Genomic DNA, 21,649 nt, shown 5'->3' with positions numbered 1-21,649 from the left:
AGCAGGGAACTGGGAGTCAGGACTCCTGGGTTCCATTGCTGGTTTCCTATTGACCTGTGGGACTTTGGGTAAGTTGCTCCCCGCTCTAGGCTCTGTCCCCAGCAGTCAAATGGGGATTTCATACTTTCCCACTATTGGAAAGTGCTGGGAGAATCCCCCAGCAAAAGCTGCTCTGACAGTGCTAAGCAGCATCTGACCATTAGAGGTCGGAGCGCACTGCCCAGGAGGAGGAGTGTTTGGTTCTGGGCTGTTGGAGTACGGGCTTGCAACCATCTGTGCACACATATTATACTAATTGCATCTACACCACATCTCCCTAGTTTGTTTGTGAGAATGTCCTTATTAACACCAAGATGGATCACATCTGCTGTTTACCCACCTCCACTAGGCCCGTAACCCTGCCAAAGAAGGAGCTAGGATTGGTTTGGAATGATTTGTTCTTGACAAGTCCATGCTCACTAGTCCTAAGAACCAAATTGTCCTGTAGGTGCTGACAAACTGATTGTTTAATAAGGAGTTCCAGTATCTTTCCAGGTATGTTAATGGATGGGAAGACGTTCTTTTTCAGGGATCTCTGACGAGAACTGGGGCACAGCACTTAGTTTGTTGAGGCCATAAAATGGAGACAGGCACCTCTTCTCTTCTCCCAGCACCCCAGATACCTAAAAAGGTGGGACTCACATCCCTCAATGGGCTTTAAAAAAGACAATGGTTACAATGTGGCCCCGACCATTTCTGGTTTCTGCAGACTAGATGTTTTAGCAAAGTTTACAATTCCTTGGTGCTCAACACCGTGAAACTCCCCTTTCTCCTTCACAAAGGGCTTTAACACCCCTTATCTCACCCAGGCTCTCGACTGCCCAAAGTTGGAGAATTGTCCCTGTTCCCACTGCAGAGCACCCCTCACGACACACACACAGAGTCCTCCTGGTGGTGGGAGGGGAACAGAGGAAAGGACAGAAGTCGTAAGAGATGAAGAGAAAGGAGGGAGGGATAGAGGAAAAGGTAAAACAAAAAGGACAAACCCTAATGTCCCCAGTGATTCTAAGGGACAAAATCCCAGGTGGGGAATAAAATTCGACCACCTTAAGCTAGTGTTTTCCATGCCTAGAATTCAGCTGGCGCCAGATGCATCAGACTGAACAGGTTCCAAACCTCTCGGAGGCTCTTACCTTCTAAACAGGGACGTCAGTTTTCTAGTAAAATCAGGAAAAAGAAAAGAGAAAACTCAAAAGAGGTTCCTCCTGGCGCTCATGTACGTGAACCTAAATACTCTCTCAGTCCTCAAAGAGAGACCTCGAGAAGGAGACTTGCTGAAGCAAAGCTACAGGGGACTCTGAGGTTTCCCTGGCCCTGCGCCCCGTCCTGCCTGGCTGATGTCAGCATCCCTCTGTGAGGTCACCACCTCCCCAGCACCTTTGACCAATAGCCTGAGGTCCTGCAAAAGGCCTTTGTGATGTCACTGCCACACCCACTCCTCCCCTGCAGTGTTAATGTCTTGCCACAGGGCAGACACTTTGGAGGTTTGAGCTACACAAAGAGGAGACACTTAGATCTCAAAAATTAGATAAGATGTTTCAGTCTGAGCTAAGTAGTTGCTGCTCTTAACAATTGCAACATAATAAAATACAAATAAAATAGACTATTTCAGCCATTCTATTATGTCCTAATCTGATCTGAGTAAACATGATAGGACACCTCATCTTATGCACTGCTCCTAGTGACACTCTCCAATAGATCCCCATCCTCCACCTGCCGGGAGGTAGGTAGGGGCGGATTGTTATCCCTACTTGAAAGAGGGAGAAGCTGAGGCTGAGAAAGGAGAATTGACTTGTCTTAGGTCACACAGCCAGTCCGTGGCAGAGTTGGGAATAGGACCCAAGAGCCCTGATTTTCAAACTAACCATCGGATCTTGAATTTCAGACACTGAATGACCTGAATAAAGTGCTGTCAAGTGAGTTCCAGACCAGCAAGAGTTCATAGTAATTATTCAGCAGGTATTTTAGGAGAACTGAAATGGTAGAGAAAATAATGAACTGCAGAGAAGCAGCAAAATTTGTCGAACATATGACTGGTTATGACTATTTACTTGGTCTTAAAAGAAAACAACAGGGACCTGAGTCTCCTCCCTGTCAATAACCCCCTGCTCAGCCAATCAGGGTAGAGACCGAGGGGCGGCAGGATGAGGGTTCTGACCAGAGAGCCCAAAGGATGGCCCAGGTCACTGCTGGGGATAACTGTCTGAGCACTATTTCAGCCCCACATTTTTCAGTGGACCTCCCACAATGGGAGTTGTAGAGCACCCCCCACGACACACACACACCCCTCCTGGTGGTGGGAGGGGAACAGGGAAAGGACAAAAGAAGTAAGAGATGAAAAGAAAGGAGGGAGGGATGGAGGAAAAGGTAAAAGAAAAAGGACAAACCTTAATGTCCCCAGAGATTCTAAGGGACAAAATCCCAGGTGGGGAATAAAATTTGGCCACCTTAAGCTAGTGTTTTCCATGCCTAAAATTCAGCTGGCGCCAGATGCAGCAGACTGAACAGGTTCCAAACCTCTCGGAGGCTCTTACCTTCTAAACAGGGACGTCAGTTTTCTAGTGAAATCAGGAAAAAGAAAGGAGAAAACTCAAAAGAGGTTCCTCCTGGTGCTCACATACATGAACCCAAATACTCTCTCAGACCTCAAAGGGAGATCTTGAGAAGGAGACTTGCTGAAGCAAAGCCACAGGGGTCTCTGAGGTTTCCCTGGCCCTGCGCCCCTGTCCTGCCTGGCTGATGTCAGCATCCCTCTGTGAGGTCACCACCTCCCCTGCACCTTTGGCCAATAGGCTGAGGTCCTGCAAAACGCCTTTGTGATGTCACTGCCACACCCACCCCTCCCCTGCAGTGCTAATGTCCTGCCACAGGGCAGACACTTTGGAGGTTTGAGCTACTCCCTGTGGATCACCCCGCTCAATGAGTGTTCATTCTAGGAAGCAAGCCGGCTAGACAGTAAAACATCACAAGCTGCTCCCAATGCTACACTCGGTTTCTCAGAAATGAGTAGACTTTATGGCCAGAAGAGACAGTTAGAGCATCTAATCTGACCCCCTGCATATCACAGGCCTCCTGTCTACCACCATAGCTACTTTTGGGGCAAACACATTCCAGAAAGGCATCTAGTCTTTATTAATGACATCAAGAGATGGAGAATCCACCACTTTCCTTGGTAGCTTCTTCCGGTATTCAATCATCCTCACTGTTGAATATTTGTGCCTTATTTGTCATAGGAATTTGTCTCTTTTCACCTTCCAGCCATTGGGTCTTGCTCTGCCTTTCTCTGCTAGACTAGAGAGCCCTTTAATACTCAATATTTTCTCTCCATTAAGGCACTTCAACACTTCAATGAAGTCCCCTTCAATCTTCTTTTGATAAGCTAAACAGGTTGAGCTCTTTCAATAGCTCACTAGAAGGCATTTTTCTCCAGCCCTCAGAACAATTGGTGGCTCTTTGCTGCCCCAGCTCCAATTTCTAGGACCATCTTTTTCAAAGGAGGACACCAACACTGGAGGCAGTATTCCAATAGCAGTCTCACTGCTGCTGTGTCACCTCCCTATCCTACTCACGGCTCTGCTCCTACGTCTAATGATGGCTTTAGCCCTGTTCAGCACAGCATCACACTGGGAGCTCATGTTGAGTGGCTTCTCCACTCTGGCCCCTAAATCCTTTTCAGAGTCACTGCTTTCCTGGATACACGTCCTCATTCTGGAGGTGTGGCCGGCGTGCCTTGTTGCCACGCATAGGACCTTGCATTGGGCTCTGCTCAAACTTGTTTTCTTTGAATGGGTCCAGCTGGCCGAATGAGCCAGATCGCTCTTTATCACTGCCCTCTCCCCATTGGGAATTACCACTCTGCCTGTATTTTGTCACCCCCCAATCTTATCCGCAGTGATTGTATGTTTTCTCCCAATTCATTGATAACAATTATTTTAAAAAATTAGTCCTTGAGAGCTTCTTCAGACCCTTAGTACCCAGGACCTGCTCCCCACATCACAGTGAGAAATGCGGTCCAGCCCTGCTGGTACATAGGGGATAAGCACAGAACAAACGTACCTTTGGGAGCTGTGTTGTCCATAGGCTCTGAACAACATGTGGGGGTCAGCAGATTACAAACGCACGACAGACCTGTAGTGTAGACAGGTCCCAACTGTGTCTCGGTTTCCCACCCTGTAAAATGGGGAGAACAAACAAAACCTTGATTAGCTCCATTTGATAGCTGGGGAAACCGAGGCACCCAGTGGTGCAGAGACTCGCTCATGGTCCCAAAGCCAGGAATAGAAAACAGCAGATCTGATAGCCAGGCCTGGGACCTAACCCTGGTTTTCCTGGCCTTGCTGCTCTAAGTTTAGTCACAGCCTCCATGTCTTTTCCGCCATGTCCCTTAACCCCACGTCACTGCAGAAGAGAGATTTTCTGGTAGCCAGCTGGCTCTCCCGCATGTGGATGTCGTTCCAAAAGACGTGCTCTGGCTCAGTCCCATGCTATGGTTGGCTGAAGGAACCACTTGGTCACATTCTAGGCCCTGAGTTATACAGGAGGGGGGACTAGATGAACATAATGGTCCATTCTGACCTGAACCTCTATCAATCGCTACATTTTCTGCTGCTAGGAAGAGAACTCTGGACCTATTTTCTCTCATTCACTTTCAGTCGGAAGAATTTCAATCCAGGCCAAAGGATTTCCTCTTCCATTGTGTCTTCAGCCCCTTTGCGAGCAACCAGTTACTGTTACCCACAGGTTTCCAGTTTCAACCTGTCCCAGGGTGAGATGGCCAGGAAAGGGGTTGGAGCTCAACTGCACCTGGCCCAGGTGATTCAGCTCCCTAGGGGAAGGGAATAAGTGTGGGGGTCACGTGACAAGACGCAGCCTGTGACTAGGACTCAGGCCTGCTGAGAGATAGAAGGGCAGCCTGTGCTGAGCCAGGAGAGAAACCCCAAGGGAAGCAGGCATGGGAGGGGCTTGGAGAGTCCTTTAAAGGTCAGGGACAACCTGGGAAGGGGCCAGGCTGAACACTAAGGACCAGGCCCTAGGAGGGAAAGACAGGGCAGTTTAGGAGATGGGGCAGATAGTCCAGTTGGTTTTGGCTCTCAGGACCAGACACCCAGAGGTGAAGGTGATTGTCGGAGCTTCTGTCCTTCTTCCCCAGTGTAGATTTGATAGTGGAGAAGACTGATGCCGTAAGGGGGAAGTGAGTTACCCCAAGGTCACCCAGTGAGTTTATATGACGAATGCATACTCGGAAGGATCCAATAGAAACATGGATTTTCCAGTCTCTTCTTTCTAGGAGTCCCCAGGGCTAAGGTAAAACCCTGCTGCCCCTCCCCATTCTGCTCACCTCCAAGATGTGCTGGAGTTTGTCTGTGCTGGGGGGTGCTGTCAGCAGGATCGAGAGCTTGTCATCCATGTTCTCTGGGCAGGTCTTGCTCAGAGCCTGCCAGCGGAGGGAGACCAGGGGTCAGGAGCCTGCATTAGCATCGGTGTGCCATTGACCAGGAGCTGGCTGAGGTAAGTGTCGCCTGGCCGGAGCTCACACCGAGAAACCCTGTCCCAGGTCGGAACCCCCTCCCACACCCAAATTCCCTCCCAGACCTCACACCCGGCACCCCAACCCCCTGCCCCAGGTCGGAACCCCCTCCTGCACCCTAATCCCTCCCAGACCCCACACCCCCACCCGCACCCCAATCCCCTACCCTAGCCCTGAGCCCCCTCCCGCACCCAAACTCCCTCCCAGAGTCCGCTCCCCAACCCTCTGCCCCTGCCCGGATCCCCCTCTGGCATCCCAAACCCCTAATCTCCAGCCCAATCCCAGAGCTTGCATCCCCACCGGAGCGCTCACTCCTCTCTGCACTCCAACCCCCAGCTCCAGCCCCGTGAAAGTGAGTGAGGGTGTGAGAGCGAGCGACTGAGGGAGGTGGGCTGGGCTGGAGTGAGTGGGGGTGGGGCCTTGGGGAAGGGCATGAAAGGGGTTGGGTCAAGGGCGTTTGGTTTTGTGCAAGTAGAAAGTTGACAACCCTGCTTAAGGACCTTTGAAAAGCAGCGTCCTTAGCACCGCTCCTGATACCAGGGGCCAAGGCGCCCCCGGACATGAGAACCACAATAGGCCAGAGCAAAACACTGCGTTAGAAATCGGAGCTCATGCTGCCAAGCGAACAATAGCTGACAGACAGGAGATGCGGGAATTAAGGTTGTGCCTTCAGCCAGCAACTGGTGTTCATCCGTTTGCACCACACACACACCTGTAGGCAGGGCCACTATTTCCTTGTCTGTCTGCCTGTTTAGCGTCTCTCGGTCCTTACTGTGCCCATCACCGTGGTGTCTGAGTGGCAAACCAAGGGTTTGACGTGTGCATATGAAACTGCCTGACTGGAAGGACGTGGTTTGGTGTGGATCAGTGACTGCTGGGGTGATTGGTGGCAGAAGGCTCTGAGGGCCTGGCTCATTCCGACCTGGCTCATTCCAATGGCTTCTACAGCTGAGAGCAGCCCAGTCTCCTGCCTGGGTCCGACGCAAACCAGGAAGTACAGGACCACGGTTAATAAGAGCAGCTCAAAAGATCATTTTCGCTGAGCCCAGCCCTGCACAGATTTCCAGCTTAGGTTTGCATTTTCAGCAAAAGTTCTTCTTGATTATTTTCTCCCAACCCCTTTGTGCCTCCATAATAGCCAGCCACCCCGTCAGTCGCATCCTGGGGCGCTCCAGGGACAGCGTGTGTGCGTGTATGTGTACATGTGTATATATATGTATGTGTACATATGTGTATGTACGTGTGTACGTGTATGTGCACATGAGTGTGTGCACATGTGAGTGTGCGTGTGTATGTGCGTACATGTACCCCAGTCAGATGTATACATCTGGATTTCCTTTGAAAGAATTTTCAAATTGAGCTGATCAAGTGCAATGGCAAAGCACCCAATTACTCTCCCCCCAACTGCCTTCGCTGCTTTAACGTACAACCTGCTCCGCTGGCACCTCTGACTCCTGAAAGCCCTAACGCTCCAGGGGAGCAGGCCGTGCCCTGCCCTGCCCTGGCTGCCCCGGGTGTTACCTCGGAGGGAATCGTTCCAGATTCCAATGGGTGGCAGGTCCAGGGAAGAGCCTTATCTGGGGGAGGCTGTACCAGACCCGCTCAACCCAGGCAGGCTCCCAGGTACTCTCTGCTCGGGGCTGATAAGGCTTCTTAGCAGTTTCTCTCCAAACAAATTCCAGTTCAAGACACCTGAGAGCTCCACAGCAGGGCAGCATCCCCAGAGCGGAGCAGGGCGGGGGCTAGGGGGAGCAGTCGGTAGCAGCACCTGCCCCTCGTACGGCAGGAGCGAGAAGTGCCAGCCCCTCTGCACAGAGCAGCAGCGTTCAGCCTGAGCCAGACGTGCTGTGGTGATGGGTAAGAGCGGGCTCGGAGAGCCAGAGGGTCTGTGGGGCAGCGCTGGGCCCTTCTGCTCTGCACTAGGGCCGGGTGGGCGTGTTCAGCTGGGATTGGAACCCACCAGCACTTGTGGGTGTGAATGTGGGGCTGGAACGCAACGTGGGGCGCACCCACCTCACCCGGGGGCGACTGGGGGGAAAGGCAGAGAGACACCTGGGCTGAGACCCCAGCTCCAGGGAGACAGTCACCCCTGCCCAGCCGGGTTAAATTGCCCAGCTGTGTGACAGCCCCTCCATCCCCGAGGGGTTCCCCCCCCCCGGTATGTCACAGCAGGGTAATGTGCGTACTGAACGGTGGGGGTTGCCAGAGACTGGCTGGGAGAGGCCTTTGGGGATGGAGGAAGCAGCACTAAGGTACATGCCAACTTCCCTACAGAGGAGGGGCCGTGCCCCGCAGGTGTGGGGCGGGGAGCTGGGACACTGCGCGGTGGGTCATTGTCTGGCCCAGGCCCTTCCTAGCCGGAGGCCGAGGCCGAGGCATTTCCTTCAGGTCACCTTCCGCTGCAGCTTGGCCACGGGCCCCCATAGCCACTAGCCCAGCCAGGGATCCCAAGTGGGGATTGTCACGGCTGGCTCCTCCCTGCCGCCAGCAGCTCTTCACTGCCAGGGAATTCCTGAAATCCTGTGTGCCCCTCCCCCACCCACCTCCTGGGGCTGTGAGTGCCCCCCCTGGACAGGACAGCCCCCCCCCAGGGCTCTGAGTACCCCTGACCAGCCCCCCCTCCACCTTGACACTAAACTAGGAGGCGTGGTAGATACACTAGAGGGTAGGGATCGGATACAGAGGGGCCTAGACAAATTAGAGGATTGGGCCGAAAAAAACCTGATGAGGTTTAACAAGGACAAGTGCAGAGTCCTGCACTTAGGACGGAAGAATCCCATGCACTGCTACAGACTAGGGACCGAATGGCTAGGTAGCAGTTCTGCAGAAAAGGACCTAGGGGTCACAGTGGACGAGAAGCTGGATATGAGTCAACAGTGTGCTCTTGTTGCCAAGAAGGCTAACGGCATTTTGGGCTGTATAAGTAGGGGCATTGCCAGCAGATCGAGGAACGTGATCGTTCCCCTTTATTTGACATTCGTGAGGCCTCATCTGGAATACTGTGTCCAGATTTGGGCCCCACACTACAAGAAGGATGTGGAAAAATTGGAAAGAGTCCAGTGGAGGGCAACAAAAATGATTAGGGGTCTGGAGCACATGACTTATGAGGAGAGGCTGAGGCTAGGTCTACACTACCCACCTGAATCGGCGGGTAGAAATCGACCTCGCGGGGATTGATTTATCGCGTCCCATAGGGACGCGACAATCGATCCCCGAATCGGCGCTCTTACTCCACCAGCGGAGGTGGGAGTAAGCGCCGTCGACAGAAAGCCGCAGAAGTCGATTTTGCCGCTGTCCTCACAGCGGGGTAAGTCGGCTGTGATACGTCGAATTCAGCTACGCTATTCACGTAGCTGAATTTGCGTATCTTAAATCGACTCCCCCCTGTAGTGTAGATGTACCCTGAGGGAACTGGGATTGTTTAGTCTGCAGAAGAGAAGAATGAGGGGGGATTTGATAGCAGCCTTCAACTACCTGAAGTGGGGTTCCAAAGAGGATGGAGCTCGGCTGTTCTCAGGGGTGGCAGATGACAGAACAAGGAGCAATGGTCTCAAGTTGCAGTGTGGAAGGTCCAGGTTGGATATCAGGAAAAGCTATTTCACTAGGAGGGTGGTGAAACACTGGAATGCGTTACCTAGGGAGGTGGTGGAGTCTCCTTCGTCGGAGGTTTTTAAGGCCCGGCTTGACAAAGCCCTGGCTGGGATAATTTAGTTGGGAATTGGTCCTGCTTTGAGCAGGGGTTTTGAACTAGATACCTCTTGAGGTCCCTTCCAACTCTGATATTCTATGATTCTATGATTCCTGGGGCTCTGAGTGCCCTCAGCCTGTCCCCCTCCCACACCCCGGGGCTGAGTGACCTTGGCCAACCCCCGTCCCTTCAGGAGGAACTCCCAGTACCCACCCAGCCCCCACACCTCAGGGTTCCCCTCCCTGCGGCTCTGTGGCCATCCCCTCCACCCCCCTGTCCCTGGGGCTCTCATTACCCACCCTTCAGGCCTCCCCAGGGCTCTCAGTGCCCCCCCCCCAGCCCCAATCTCCATTTTCCCTTTCTCTCACCTGCTCTCCCGCCTTCCCCTGCCCGGTTATTTCCATGGCACAGGGGTGTCTCTGTGGGGCGGGAACATTTCTCCAGGGCAAATCCCAAACTCCTCAGCACCTGCCCCCCTCCTGGGAGTCTCTGTCCCAACGGGGCCGGTTCCTAGCGTTTCCTCTCTGCCCCGTGCATGCCTGGCCGGTGGCCGGCTGCCCAGCCAGGCTGACGGGCGAGGGCGGCAGGGCCAGGCTGTGCTGGGCGAGGCGGGAGGGTCCAGCAGTCCCAGCTCTCGGTTGTGCCATTCCCGGGCACAGGGAACTGGGAGTCTCGGCTCCTGAAGGGCGGGTTTGTGTTCCCAGCTTCTCACCGGCTCTTCCCTTTTGCAGCTGCCTGGTGCCCTCGTCTCCTGCTCCTCACCGGCCTGCTGGCCCTGTCAGCCCCAGTTCTCACCCTGGAAATACACAACCTGAACATCTTAAAGGGACCCACCCATGCAATCCGGAACATCCACCCAAAGCACCTGAAGGCAGGTGTGCCATGTGTCTGCTTCTATAGCCCTCCCCCCTGGCCCTAGGGGTCCCCGCCAGCCCTGGGGCCCCAGAACGTCACTCACTGGCTGCCTGGGGATTATGGAGGCCTGAAGCCACTGGGAGAAATTACAATCCAACCGTAGCTCTCTATTCAAACCACGCTGAGCTCTTTGGCGGTTTGAGGGAGGGGAGGGAGGTTCGGGGGGGCACAGGGGCTGGCCCATTGCAGTGCAGGGAGCAGCACGGGACAAAGCCAGGAGGTGCTGGTTGCCTTGGGCAGCAGAAGGGGCGTGGAGGAGTGAACTGGTGCAGCGTGGGCCCGAGCCAGGCAGGGGCAGACGGGATGAGATGGGGGTGCTCGGGCAGCAGGGCGACTGGTGCAGAATTAACACAGAGCTCGAGCTAGGCAGGGCAGGGCTGTGCAGAGCTCGAGAGGAGGCGCGGGGGCTGGAAGCTGCTGCAGGAGAAGCTGCGGAGCCAGGGAAGGGACTGGAAGGCACAAGGTGGTGTGGGCAGAGCCACGGGAGCGGGCGGTGAGTTTGGTGGCTGCATTTGGGCCAGACTGGAGGGGAGCAGACAGAAACCAGGTAGAGCGGTGAGGGGGTTTGCAGAAGTGTGGGCAGAAGAACGGTTTGTCCTGGATGAGGGTTTCAGGGACATGGAGAAGGGGAGGCGAATGCACTGCTAACACTCTCTGGTGCTTGGGAGACAGTCTCTGACAACCCCTCATGTCACGCGGATCTCCCAATTCCTGTCCCTACAGATCAGAGGCCCACGGTAAGAGTATCCCACGCTTCACCTATCCACGCCCTGCAGAAATGAGATGCAAGAACAACAAGAAGCAACAGAGAGTCCTGTGGCACCTTTAAGACTAACAGAAGTATTGGAGCATGAGCTTTCTGGGGGAATGCCCACTTCATCAGACGCAAGATTCACCCACGAAAGCTTATGCTCCAATACTTCTGTTAGTCTTAAAGGTGCCACAGGACCCTCTGTTGCTTTTTACGGATTCAGACTAACACGGCTACTCCTCTGATATGAAGAACAACAAGAGTTATTCACACAGCTTCTCCCTGCAGGGCACAACAAGGCATTGGGATGCATTGTCTGACCGGGCCAGAGGGGAATCCCCAGGGATTATACAGGCCCCTGGGAGCAGGAACTCTGATGGCAGAGGGTGGGAGGGTGTGGGGGAAAGGGCTTGATACACACAGGCTGTAACGTGTCCTGCAGAGGAGAAGCTTTGGGTCATGATCTTTCTGCAGGGAAAGTGGCACCACTGATAGACTGTGTGGGATCCAGGACCCAGGGCTGTGACCCACTGGGCCGTGTCCCTCACTACTGCACGTGTGGGGAGTTTGCAGCCAAAATTTGGGATGAGTGGCAAGATCCTTTGACTCCACAGACTCCTCCTTTCCCTGGCAGCTGGTGTCGGTGGCCTCAGCACACACGCCCTGTTGGAGAGCCCTTGGCACAGGAGTTTGCTGAGAGCTGAGGGGGTGCAGAACCCGCTGCTGTAAGATACAGTCACCCCACAGGACACACGGTGCTGTTAGCTCGCAGTGTCCCACGCATCGTGTCTGCCGTGTTAAACACCTCCCCGAAAACCCCTGCAGAGTATGAACAGGGGCCTGTTTGTCTTCTGGGAAACCTACGTGTGCACGTGCAAAGTAGCTAGTTAGAGAATAAACTGCCCAGGAGTGGGTGACAGAACCTAACGCCAGGGCTGTGCCAGCAGGTTCGGGCTCAGTGTCTGCATCCATTGTTGAAGCCTCTTTGACAATGGGCTGGCAAAGCATGCGGGGTGTCAGTGCAGACACTGCTGTCTGTGGCACACCGGAGGGGCCCTTTCTCACTGACCCAGGGTGGGAAGAGCTGAGCAGGGTTCTGTTCCACGGGGTTTAGTGAAAGCGATCTCTCTCTTGTGCACAGTCTGGCCCAAGGACTCAGCGAGATAACCTGGAACAGGGTCTTTGTCATCCAGCCCACAGGATTCCACCAGATTGTCGTTTACTGTGACTTGAACAGCACCAGCGAGGGCTGGACGGTCCTCCAGCAGAACCGGCACGACACACAGATCACCTGGGCTGAGTCCTGGAGCACCTACAAGTACGGCTTTGGCAACGTGCAGGATGACTACTGGCTGGGGACGGAGTACATCTATCGGATCGCCAAGCAGAAGGTCTACCAGGTCAGGTTTGTCATCCACGATTCATCCGGCACCATGAAATACGCAGACTACAACCTCTTCGGTCTGGAAGACGAGTCCAAAGGCTGCAGGCTGAGGCTGGGCTCTTACACTGGGACTGCAGGGGACGCCATGGCCCCAAACAATCCTAGCACCGTGCATGACAACATGAAGTTCTCTGCTAAAGACCTGGATCAGGACACTTATGGTGGGAACTGTGCGTCTAGCTATGAGGGGGGCTGGTGGTACTCGGCTTGTCATTCTGTTCGACTGAACGTCAAAGGGAGCATCACTTGGGGTAGTTTCTGTAGTGGGAACTGCCAAGCCTCCGCCATCCTCATCAAACCAGCGTCCTACTGTTAGTCACCCCTTCCCCACCCTCCTGTCTGCAGTGAGGCCAACCCCTGCTCCACGAAGGGAGGGAAAAGGGTCAGCGTGTGTCATGGCCAAACCTCACACCCAACTCGGAGGGGGAAGTATCATGTTTATCCAAAATGGGGCAACTTTCTCTTTTCTTTTCTTCCGTGCACTTTCCGAGCTAATCTCTGCTGGGCACTTGTGCTTTGCGTTGACTTGACTTAGTGATATTCGTAATCAGAAGAATCATTTGCAAAACCTGCAGTATCCAGATGTAGAAGCTCCGGGGAGAGTAAATGCCTCAGATCTGTAGTGACTTTTCAGTGTCTTTTGCTCTCAGACTCATGGGCAGTTCCAGAGGTCACAGGGGTGGGGAAATCCAGAAACACAGAAGGGTTTTTATAAACACTGCTCATTAGCAGGGATTAAAGCTTCACATTAAAAAGGCATTTTAAATGTGGTGGCCCCAGTTGGTAACTTTCTGTTCCCTGCCACTTACTCTCTGCTGTGCTCTCGTGGGCACCGTACTGCGTAGATCCATTCCCAGTATTCTCAGCCGTCCTGCCTTTTGGGAGTTGGGCTGGCAGACCTGGCTGGGTTCCTTGCCCCACAGTCGTAGGGGTCTGCAGGTTGCTGTGAGGGAATTTTCGGCAATGGCCTAGCAGGATTTGAAAGCCAGGCCTGCACATCTGATGATATCTGGGTAGCTGCAGCAGTGGCCTGAGGGGCCCTTTAATCAGTACCTTGAATTACTGTCCACGTGTGCAAGTAGGTCCTAGTCCAAAGCCAGTTGATAACAGACAATCTTCCATTGACTTCAGTGGGCGTTGGATCAGGCCCTAGTGTAGGGTTGTTGGGATGGGTCCGTTGCTGCCAACTGCACCAAGAGTAACTCCTTGGGCCACCAGTCCTTTCTCACGTTTGGGGGAGGAGAGACTGAGATGCTGGGAGAGGAGACTATGGGCTACCTGCTGTCGATGCAATACCCAGAGAGAGCCTGTGGGGCAGACACGGGGTGTATTCCACTCCCACAGCAGGGGGAATCGCTCCTCAGCCTGAGAATCAGGGCTCTGCCCCCAGCTTTGCCTGGCCATGTGCTTCGGTGAAGAGGTCACAGATCCAGGGGCTGTCTCCTGTAAGGGCCGTTGCTTGCTGGCCGCAGTCAGACAGTCACATAGCAACAAGCAAAAATGGGGGGAGGGATTTTCCAAAGGTCACAAGTTACTTAGGAGCACAGAGCCCATTGAAAGTCAATGAGCAGGGCTGGATTTGGGGGTGGGCAACCGCCCAGGGTGCAATGGTCCAGGAAGGCTCCGTGGTCAGGGGGCTGTCCATGCCCGTGGGACCCATGTGTGTGGGGAGGCCTGGGCAGTCGGAGAGCGGCGGCTGCTGGCCGGGCACCCAGCTCTGAAGGCAGTGCTGCCGTCAGCAGCAGCGCAGAAGGAAGGGTGGCATGGTAGGGTGTCTTGTCACCCTTCTGCAGGGAGTGGAGCTGGGGCGGCTGCGGCTGGGGCACGCAGCTCGAGCCTGTTCACCTCAGCCAATCTCCGGCCGAGCCGGGAGCCAGGCCCTCCCCATCCTCCTTGCCCGGCGCTCCAAAAGGCAGCGACCCCCGCTCAGAACACCCAACCCCCCCACTCCTTGTCCCCTGACTGCGCCATCCTGGGACCCCTGCCACCAACTGCCCCCTAGGATCCCACCGCCATCTAGCCTCCCTGCTTCTTGTCCCCTGACTGTCCCCTCCTGAGAACCCCCACCCTAACTGCCCCCCTAGGACCGTACCTGTCCCCTGACTGCCCTGACCCTTATCCACACCCCCACCCCATATTCATACCCCTACCCCAGATAGACCCCCGGGACTCCCATGCCCTATCCAACTGCTCCTTGCTCCCTGACAGGACCCCCAGAACTCCTGACCCATCCAACCCTATCTGCTCCCTGCCTCCTTGACCCCACTCCACACCCCTGCCCCCCTGACAGCTCCCCCAGAACCCCTGACCCATCTAACCACCCCGCTCCCTGTCCCTGCCTGTCTCGACCCCTCTCCACACCCCTGCTTATACAGGGTAAACTCAGAAATTGTTTGCCCTCTATAACACTGATAGAGAGATATGCACAGCTGTTTGCCGCCTGCCCCAGGTATCAATACATACTCTGGGTTAATTAATAAGGAAAAAGTGATTTTATTAAATACAGAAAGTAGGATTGAAGTGGTTCCAAGTAGTAACAGACAGAACATAGTGAATTACCAAGTAAAATAAAATAAAACACGCATATCTGAGCCTAATACAGTAATACAACTGGGTACAGATAAAAACCTCCCCAGTTCCAGAATGCTCCTTTTTACAGACTAGTCTCCTTCTAGTCTGGCTCCAGCAATCACTCACACCCCCTGTAGTCACTGTCCTTTGTTCCAGTCTCTTTCAGGTAGTCTTGGGGGTGGAGAGGCTATCCCTTTAGCCAGCTGAAGACAAAATGGAGGGGTCTCCCAGGGGGTTAAATAAACTTTCTCTTGCGGGTGGAGACCCCCTCCTCTCTCCTATGCAAAGTCCAGCTCCAAGATGGAGTTCTGGAGTCACATGGGCAAGTGACATGTCCGTGCATGAGTCAGTTTTTACCAGCCAAGCCACAATCCTGGGAAGGCTCTGATGTGGATTGGCATCTTCAAGTTCATTGTTGGCTGAAGTGGTTTTTGATTGGGCACCTAATTTGCACTTTTCTCAGGAAGCTGACCAAATGCTCTACTAGGCTAGTTAAAATCAAGCAAGTATACAGCCAATATTCCTATGTGGTTTCGGGGAAAGCAAAATTTTCTGTGGGAAAAAGTCAACTTTGTTGCAATGGCAAATACGGCAGGAGAGGGGGCAGCATGAGAGAGGAACAGGCCGTTTGCTCGTGTACACACAGCACAAGAGAGACACAGGAGAATGGATCTGCTCTGCTCCGGGCTGGGAATTGCTTTGTTTGCTCTCTAGAGAAGGGAATGCAAACTGTTCAGCAATCCCTCCCCACAACCCGTAAGAAGAGTTAATGCTGAACGTGTGTCAGTGGGGCCCTCTACCGTCCAAAGCAATGACTACATTTTCTGGACAAAACAATGAGGCCTTTGGACACTGAACGTCAGGAAGTCTGGAGACGGACAATGAAAGGAACCCAGCACCGCCCCACTGGTCTAGGACCTTCCACTCCAGCAGTCTGAAACTGGCCACTCAACTTTATCCCCTGAAACTGACAACACGTCCAACTAGTTTCCTTGCCTCAACTCCCATTGCTCTGCAACCTGCACTGCAGAGCTTCCTAAAAACGTCCCTTGTCCAGCCGTGCATCCCACCCCGTTTCCAGGGCTGTTCACAGACCAAAGGGCAGCCTGGCCCGGGGGCAGAGCAGCCAGGCTAAGCCTGTGGAGTGACCCCGGTGATGTGACCGGGGGGAACTGGCTGAATCCCTGAATTGTCCGTTTCCAGACTTTGTGCAGTTTGGGGCTTGGGAAGCTGCAGTAGTTCTGTGCAGAAAGTGCATTTAGGGGCCGTTAACTAGACGTTCTGCATTGATGCCCACACGACCCCTCCTTCCGTGCACTACCCTCCCCTCGTCCCTCCAGGCTCCCGCCCCGCTGTGCCTTTCTAAGGGGTTTAATCACAGAACTCTTGTTTTACTGCTTCAAAGGAACTAGTTTATTTGGCCACGTAGCAGATCGCTGACTCACTGGCGCGGCGCCTCCTGCTGGTCATCCAGGAATTAGCTCAATTCCAGCACTAGGAGCGCCTCCTGCTGGCCAGTGTCTCTCCTGCTTCCAGCCCCCATGTCCCTCACAGACCCCAGTGCCCCTTACCTTGGGGTGCTGTCCCAAAGCAGTGCCCCCACACTCTGGGTCTCCCTTCCCAGGGGAACCCCCTCCCCCATGCCCACCTTGCCTCAGTGGCTCCTGCCAGTCGTCATCGAGCCCCCTTTCTCTGGGGCAGACTGCATCTGTCATGGCCACTCATCGCTGGCAAGGGGGTTGGATCAGCTGCTTCTGCCTATGCCCAGGCGGCACCTCTGCAGCCCCAGTACCACCCTGGGCCTTACCAAGCCTCAGCCTGGGGAATTGCCAAGCTGGAGCCCCCCAGCTCCTCTTGCCCATCCCCAGCCCTGCTCTGCTTCAGGTCCCCTGTGCTCCCCGGCAGCCAGGCCCTTCCCACTCCCAGCTGGAGTGAGACTGAGCCAGCTCCTCCCTTAGCCCTTCTAGCAGGGCCAAAGCTGTGGCTGCCTCTTCAAGCAGCCGACCTCAACTGCCTTTAACCTCTTCTCCTCGGAGCAGGGTTACTGCCCCGCTCCAGGTCACTTTTCCTTCTTTTGGCGTAAAGGGTCTTTTTGGAAGGGGAAATCCCTGGCTTAACAGTCTTTAGGTGTTATTAAAGCCCCTTGTCGGCAACGTAAGGGTTACCATTCGTCCGGATTCCCCCCGACATGTCCGGCTTTTTTGAGTTAAAAATAGCGTCCGGGGGGAATTTGTAAATGTCCGGATTTCCCCCCCCATGCAGAGCGTGCGCAGCTTACAGGGCAGCCGGCCGGATGGTGCCACTCGCACGGGCTCTGGCAGCCAAAGCCCTTCCTCCACTTCCCCCTCCTCTCCCCTGCAACTTGAGACCACTCCCCTCCTCTCTCTCCCTCCCTCCCCCCCGCTGCATTCGCAGATCACCGGCCGGCCGTTCGCCTCGGCCTCCAGCAGTCTGGAGCTCCGAGCCTGCTCCCCTCCCCCGCTGCCGAGCGCGCTGCTCTGCAGCACAGTAAGGGGGCCGGGGGCCAGAGAAGCGGCAGGGAGGTTCTGGGGGGGGGGTAGTCAAGAGACAGGGAGCAGGGGGAGGGTTGGATGGGTCAGGAGTTCAGGGGGGGGCTGTCTGGGGGTTGGGGGTGTAAGGTTTTGGGCAGTCAGAGTACAGGTGGGGGGGTCTCAGGAGGGGGCAGTTAGGGGACAAGGAACAGGGAGTCTTAGGTAGGGGGTGGGGTTCTGGAGGGCAGTTAGGAGCAGGGGTCCCAGGAGGGGGCAGTCAGTGAACAAGGAGTGGGGGGGTGTTTGGGGGTTCTGGGGGCGGGGCTGCCTATGGGGCAGGGGTGGGGAGAGGGATCGGAGCAGTCAGCGGACAGGGAGCAGAGGGGTTTAGATGGGTTGGGAGTTCTGGGGGGGGGCTGTCAGGGGTTGGGGAGTGGTTGGATGGGGCGTGGGAGTCCCAGGGGTCTGTCTGGGGGTGGGGGTGTGGATAAGGGTTGGGGCAGTCAGGGTACAGGTAGGGGGTGTGGTCCTAGGGGGCCAGTTAGGATGGGGGGAGGGTCTCAGGAGGGGGCAGTCAGGGGACAAGAGGCAGGGAGGCTTAGGTAGGGGGTGGAGTCCTGGGGGGCAGTTAGGAGCAGGGGTCCCAGGAGGGGGCAGTCAGGGGACAAGGAGCGGGGGGGGGGTTGGGAGTTCGGGAGGGTTTCTGGGGGGGGTGGATAAGGTTTTGGGCAGTCAGAGTACAGGTAGGGGGTAGGGTCCTGGGGGGCAGTTTGGGGGAGTCTTAGGAAGGGGCAGTTAGGGGATGTGACGAACTGGGCCTGTTCTCACTGTGGTCTGTGAATGCTGACAGGGGAGTGTGCTGGGATAGTCTGCATTGCAGGATGGGATCTGCCCGAGGGCGCCCGAGGGCGCATACCTGAGTGTGTAACATGAGAACCCAGGAAGGGGTTGAAGGCGAGGCGACTCCTTAGCCCGGGAAACTGAACAAAGGCTGTGGGAGTGGGGCTGAAAGCAGAGTGCTGGAAGCAGGCTGGAAGGAGGCTGGAGAGATGGCTGGGAGGCAGAGATGGCTCTGACCCCCCAAAGGGGGGTGGGCTGGCATGCCCTGGGACCCCAAGCTGGACCTAACTGAGGGGGGCCCTGTTGTCTGTGCCTGCAAGACCTGTCTTGGACTGTATTCCTGTCATCCAAATAAACCTTCTGCTTTACTGGCTGGCTGAGAGTCATGGTGAATCGCAGGAAGCCGGGGGTGCAGGGCCCTGAGTTCCCCAATACTCCGTGACAACTGGTGGCAGCGGTGGGATCTACTGCACCCCGTGGACGGCGCTTCCTGCAGTAAGTGACTGGGGAGCAGTAAAACGAAGGGGGATTGACGGGGACCAGGCCGGCTGAAGAGTGGGAGAGAGACGGTTATTACCCCGGGAGTGTGTGACCAGCGAGAAGGACTTTTGCAGTAACAGGGTCCCCCGGGGGGATCGCAGCGAGTGGTCCCAGGGGCGGAGGAGTCTGCAGCTCGACCCTGGCAGAGAGGTGGTGACCTCGAGAAGGGCTGGCACACTAGGGGGCCCCCTGGGAACTGTGGGGAGCTGTGAGCACACAGGCCGGTGAGTGGCCAGCAGGAAGATGTATGCCAAGCGGCTTAAGAGCGACCTGGTGGAGCTGTGCAAGCAGAGGCGGCTGCGCATTGGGAGGCTCACCAAAGCACAGCTCATTGCCCGGCTGGAGGAGGAAGATCGCGCGAATGAACTGATCCCTGTGTCTCAGGGAAGCAGCCTGGCAAATGCAGCGCAGGCTCCAGTGTCTGTCCCAGCTGGGAGTGGTCAGCCGGCTGCTGAGGGCTTCCCGAGACCCCTCCTTCCTATGCCTAGGGGAAGGGGGGGGAGGAGCCCAGCAAATACCGAAGGCGCCGTGACCCCCCCGGCCAGCAGGGGACCCTCCCGGCGCTCGCCGGCCAGCAGAGGATCCTCCCGGCGACATTCGGTATCCGTGGAGCGGAATTGGCTGGAATGGGAGAAAGAGCTAAAACTGAGAGAGCTGGAGGATTGTGAACAACAGTGACAGCATGAACGGGAGGAGAAAGAGAGACAGAGACAGCATGAACGGGAGGAGAATGAGAGACAGCATCAGCGTGAAGAGAGACAGAGACAGCATGAACGGGAGGAGAATGAGAGACAGAGACAGGAGAATGAGAGACAGCGTCAGCATGAACTGGAACTGGCGAGACTGAGGGGCAGCGAACCCCCGGCTGCGGTGAGTGAGGGGGGACCCAGGACTGCACGGAGCTTTGATAAGTGCATCCTGGCCCCATACAAGGAGGGTGAGGACATGGATGACTTCCTGGAGGCCTCTGAGACGGCCTGCGAGCTGCACCGGGTTGATCCCGCGGACAGACTCCGGGTCCTTACCCCCTTACTGGACCCCAAAGCCGTGGCATTGTACCGCCAACTGGGAGAGGCAGAGAAAGGGGACTACGAACTATTCAAAAAGGCCCTGCTACGTGAGTTTGGGCTGACTCCTGAGATGTACCGGGAAAGGTTCCGGAGTCAAGATAAAACCCCTGAGATCTCATATCTGCAACTAGCCGTCAGCATGGAAAGATACGCCAGCAAGTGGGCTGATGGGGCCCAGACGAAGGAGGACCTGGTCAAACTGCTGGTACTGGAGCAACTGTATGAGCGGTGCCCATCTGACCTGAGGCTGTGGTTGGTGGACAGAAAGCCAGAGAACCCGCGACAGGCAGGCCGGCTGGCCGATGAGTTCGTAAAGAGCCGGTCAGGAGATAAAAGGGAGGAGTCCCAAAGGAGCAATCCCACCACAACGCAGAGAGAGAGTCACCATGGGACCTCCCCGTGGGAAAATACAGAAAAACCCCATCAGAGGGGAACATCCGGCATCAGGACCATCCGACCCACTCAAGGGGACCCATGGGACATGGGCTGCTACCACTGTGGCCAAAAGGGCCACATACGGGCCCAGTGCCCCAGGCTCAGGGACAGACTGAGCAGGCCGAACCCACAGAGGGTTGACTGGGTAGAGACCCAGCCCGGCGAGAGGCAGCATTCCCAGGGAAGGGGGGCTGGCAGAGTACCACGTGCTAAGGAGGGAGGAGAGCCCCAGGCCAGTTTCTCTGGGGGGCCAGATGCTCCGGATTCAAAGTTCTCCGTTTACAGGGTTGGCGCGGGGCTGTCCCTGCGGAGCGAGTGCCTTGTTCCCCTGGAGGTGGATGGGAAGGAAGTTTATGGTTACTGGGACACGGGCGCAGAGGTGACACTGGCCCGGCCCGAGGTGGTGGCCCCAGATCGGGTGGTGCCCAACACCTTCCTGCCTGACCCTGACCGGGGTGGGCGGGACCCCATTCAAGGTTCCCGTAGCGAGGGTACACCTGAAATGGGGGGCCAAGGAGGGCCCCAAGGACGTGGGAGTGCACCACCATTTGCCCACTGAGGTGTTGATGGGGGGGGACCTAGAGGACTGGCCCAGCAGCCCCCAGACCGCCTTAGTTGTGACCCGCGGTCAGAGCCGGCGAGGGGCACTGCGCCCTGGCCTTGGGGGGGGTGCCTTGCCTGAGGCGCAGGACCCTAACCTGGTGGGGAGGGAACGCCCAGGGACGCGGCTCAGGGAGGCTGCAGCTTCGGACCCAGCGGGCGAGAAAGAGCAGGTGGCCATCCCCGTCCCAGCTGCTGAGTTCCAGGCCGAGTTACAGAGAGATCCCTCCTTGCGGAAGATAAGGGACCTGGCCGACCTCAATGCGGTACAGACCATGGGACGAGGTGGCCGGAAAAGGTTCCTGTGGGAGAAGGGGTTCCTGTACCGAGAATGGGCTCCCCCAGGGAAAATGGAGTCAGGGGGGATCAGGAGGCAGCTGGTGGTACCCCAGAAGTATCGCCGCCAGCTGCTGTGCCGGGCCCATGACATTCCCCTCTCAGGGCACCAGGGAACCTGGCGTACCCAGCAGAGGCTGCTACGGAGCTTTTACTGGCCTGGGGTCTTTGTTACTGTCCGACAGTACTGCGGATCCTGTGACCCCTGTCAGAGGGGGAGGAAGGCCTGGGACAAGGGGAAAACAGCTTTAGGACCCTTGCCCAGCATAGAGGAGCCTTTTCGGAGGGTGGCCAAGGTAAAAAGGGCGGCTCTAAACCAAGAGAGCCCAAAGCACAGACCTCCAGACTGGAGCGCTGGGAGAAGACCACAGCCCAGTTGGAGCCCCAGAGGTATTGGGGTG

At 55.9% G+C, this 21,649-nt stretch overlaps 1 protein-coding gene across 1 annotated transcript; it reads left to right on the top strand.

The window, feature by feature from the left end:
* The first annotated feature begins 7,317 nt into the window (after window positions 1–7,317).
* On the top strand, window positions 7,318–12,986 carry LOC128838885 (fibrinogen-like protein 1-like protein). Its single transcript, XM_054031343.1, has 3 exons — window positions 7,318–7,423; window positions 9,986–10,125; window positions 12,114–12,986. The coding sequence occupies exons 1-3, from the start codon at window positions 7,420–7,422 to the stop codon at window positions 12,678–12,680; spliced, it is 711 nt and encodes a 236-aa protein (XP_053887318.1). The 5' UTR covers window positions 7,318–7,419; the 3' UTR covers window positions 12,681–12,986.
* Window positions 12,987–21,649: the final 8,663 nt, after the last annotated feature.

The sequence above is a fragment of the Malaclemys terrapin genome, chromosome 6 (assembly GCF_027887155.1).
Source record: "Malaclemys terrapin pileata isolate rMalTer1 chromosome 6, rMalTer1.hap1, whole genome shotgun sequence".
Lineage (NCBI taxonomy): Eukaryota > Metazoa > Chordata > Testudines > Emydidae > Malaclemys > Malaclemys terrapin.
Note: the sequence above shows the minus strand (reverse complement) of the source record. Positions and strands in the feature narration are given on the sequence as shown.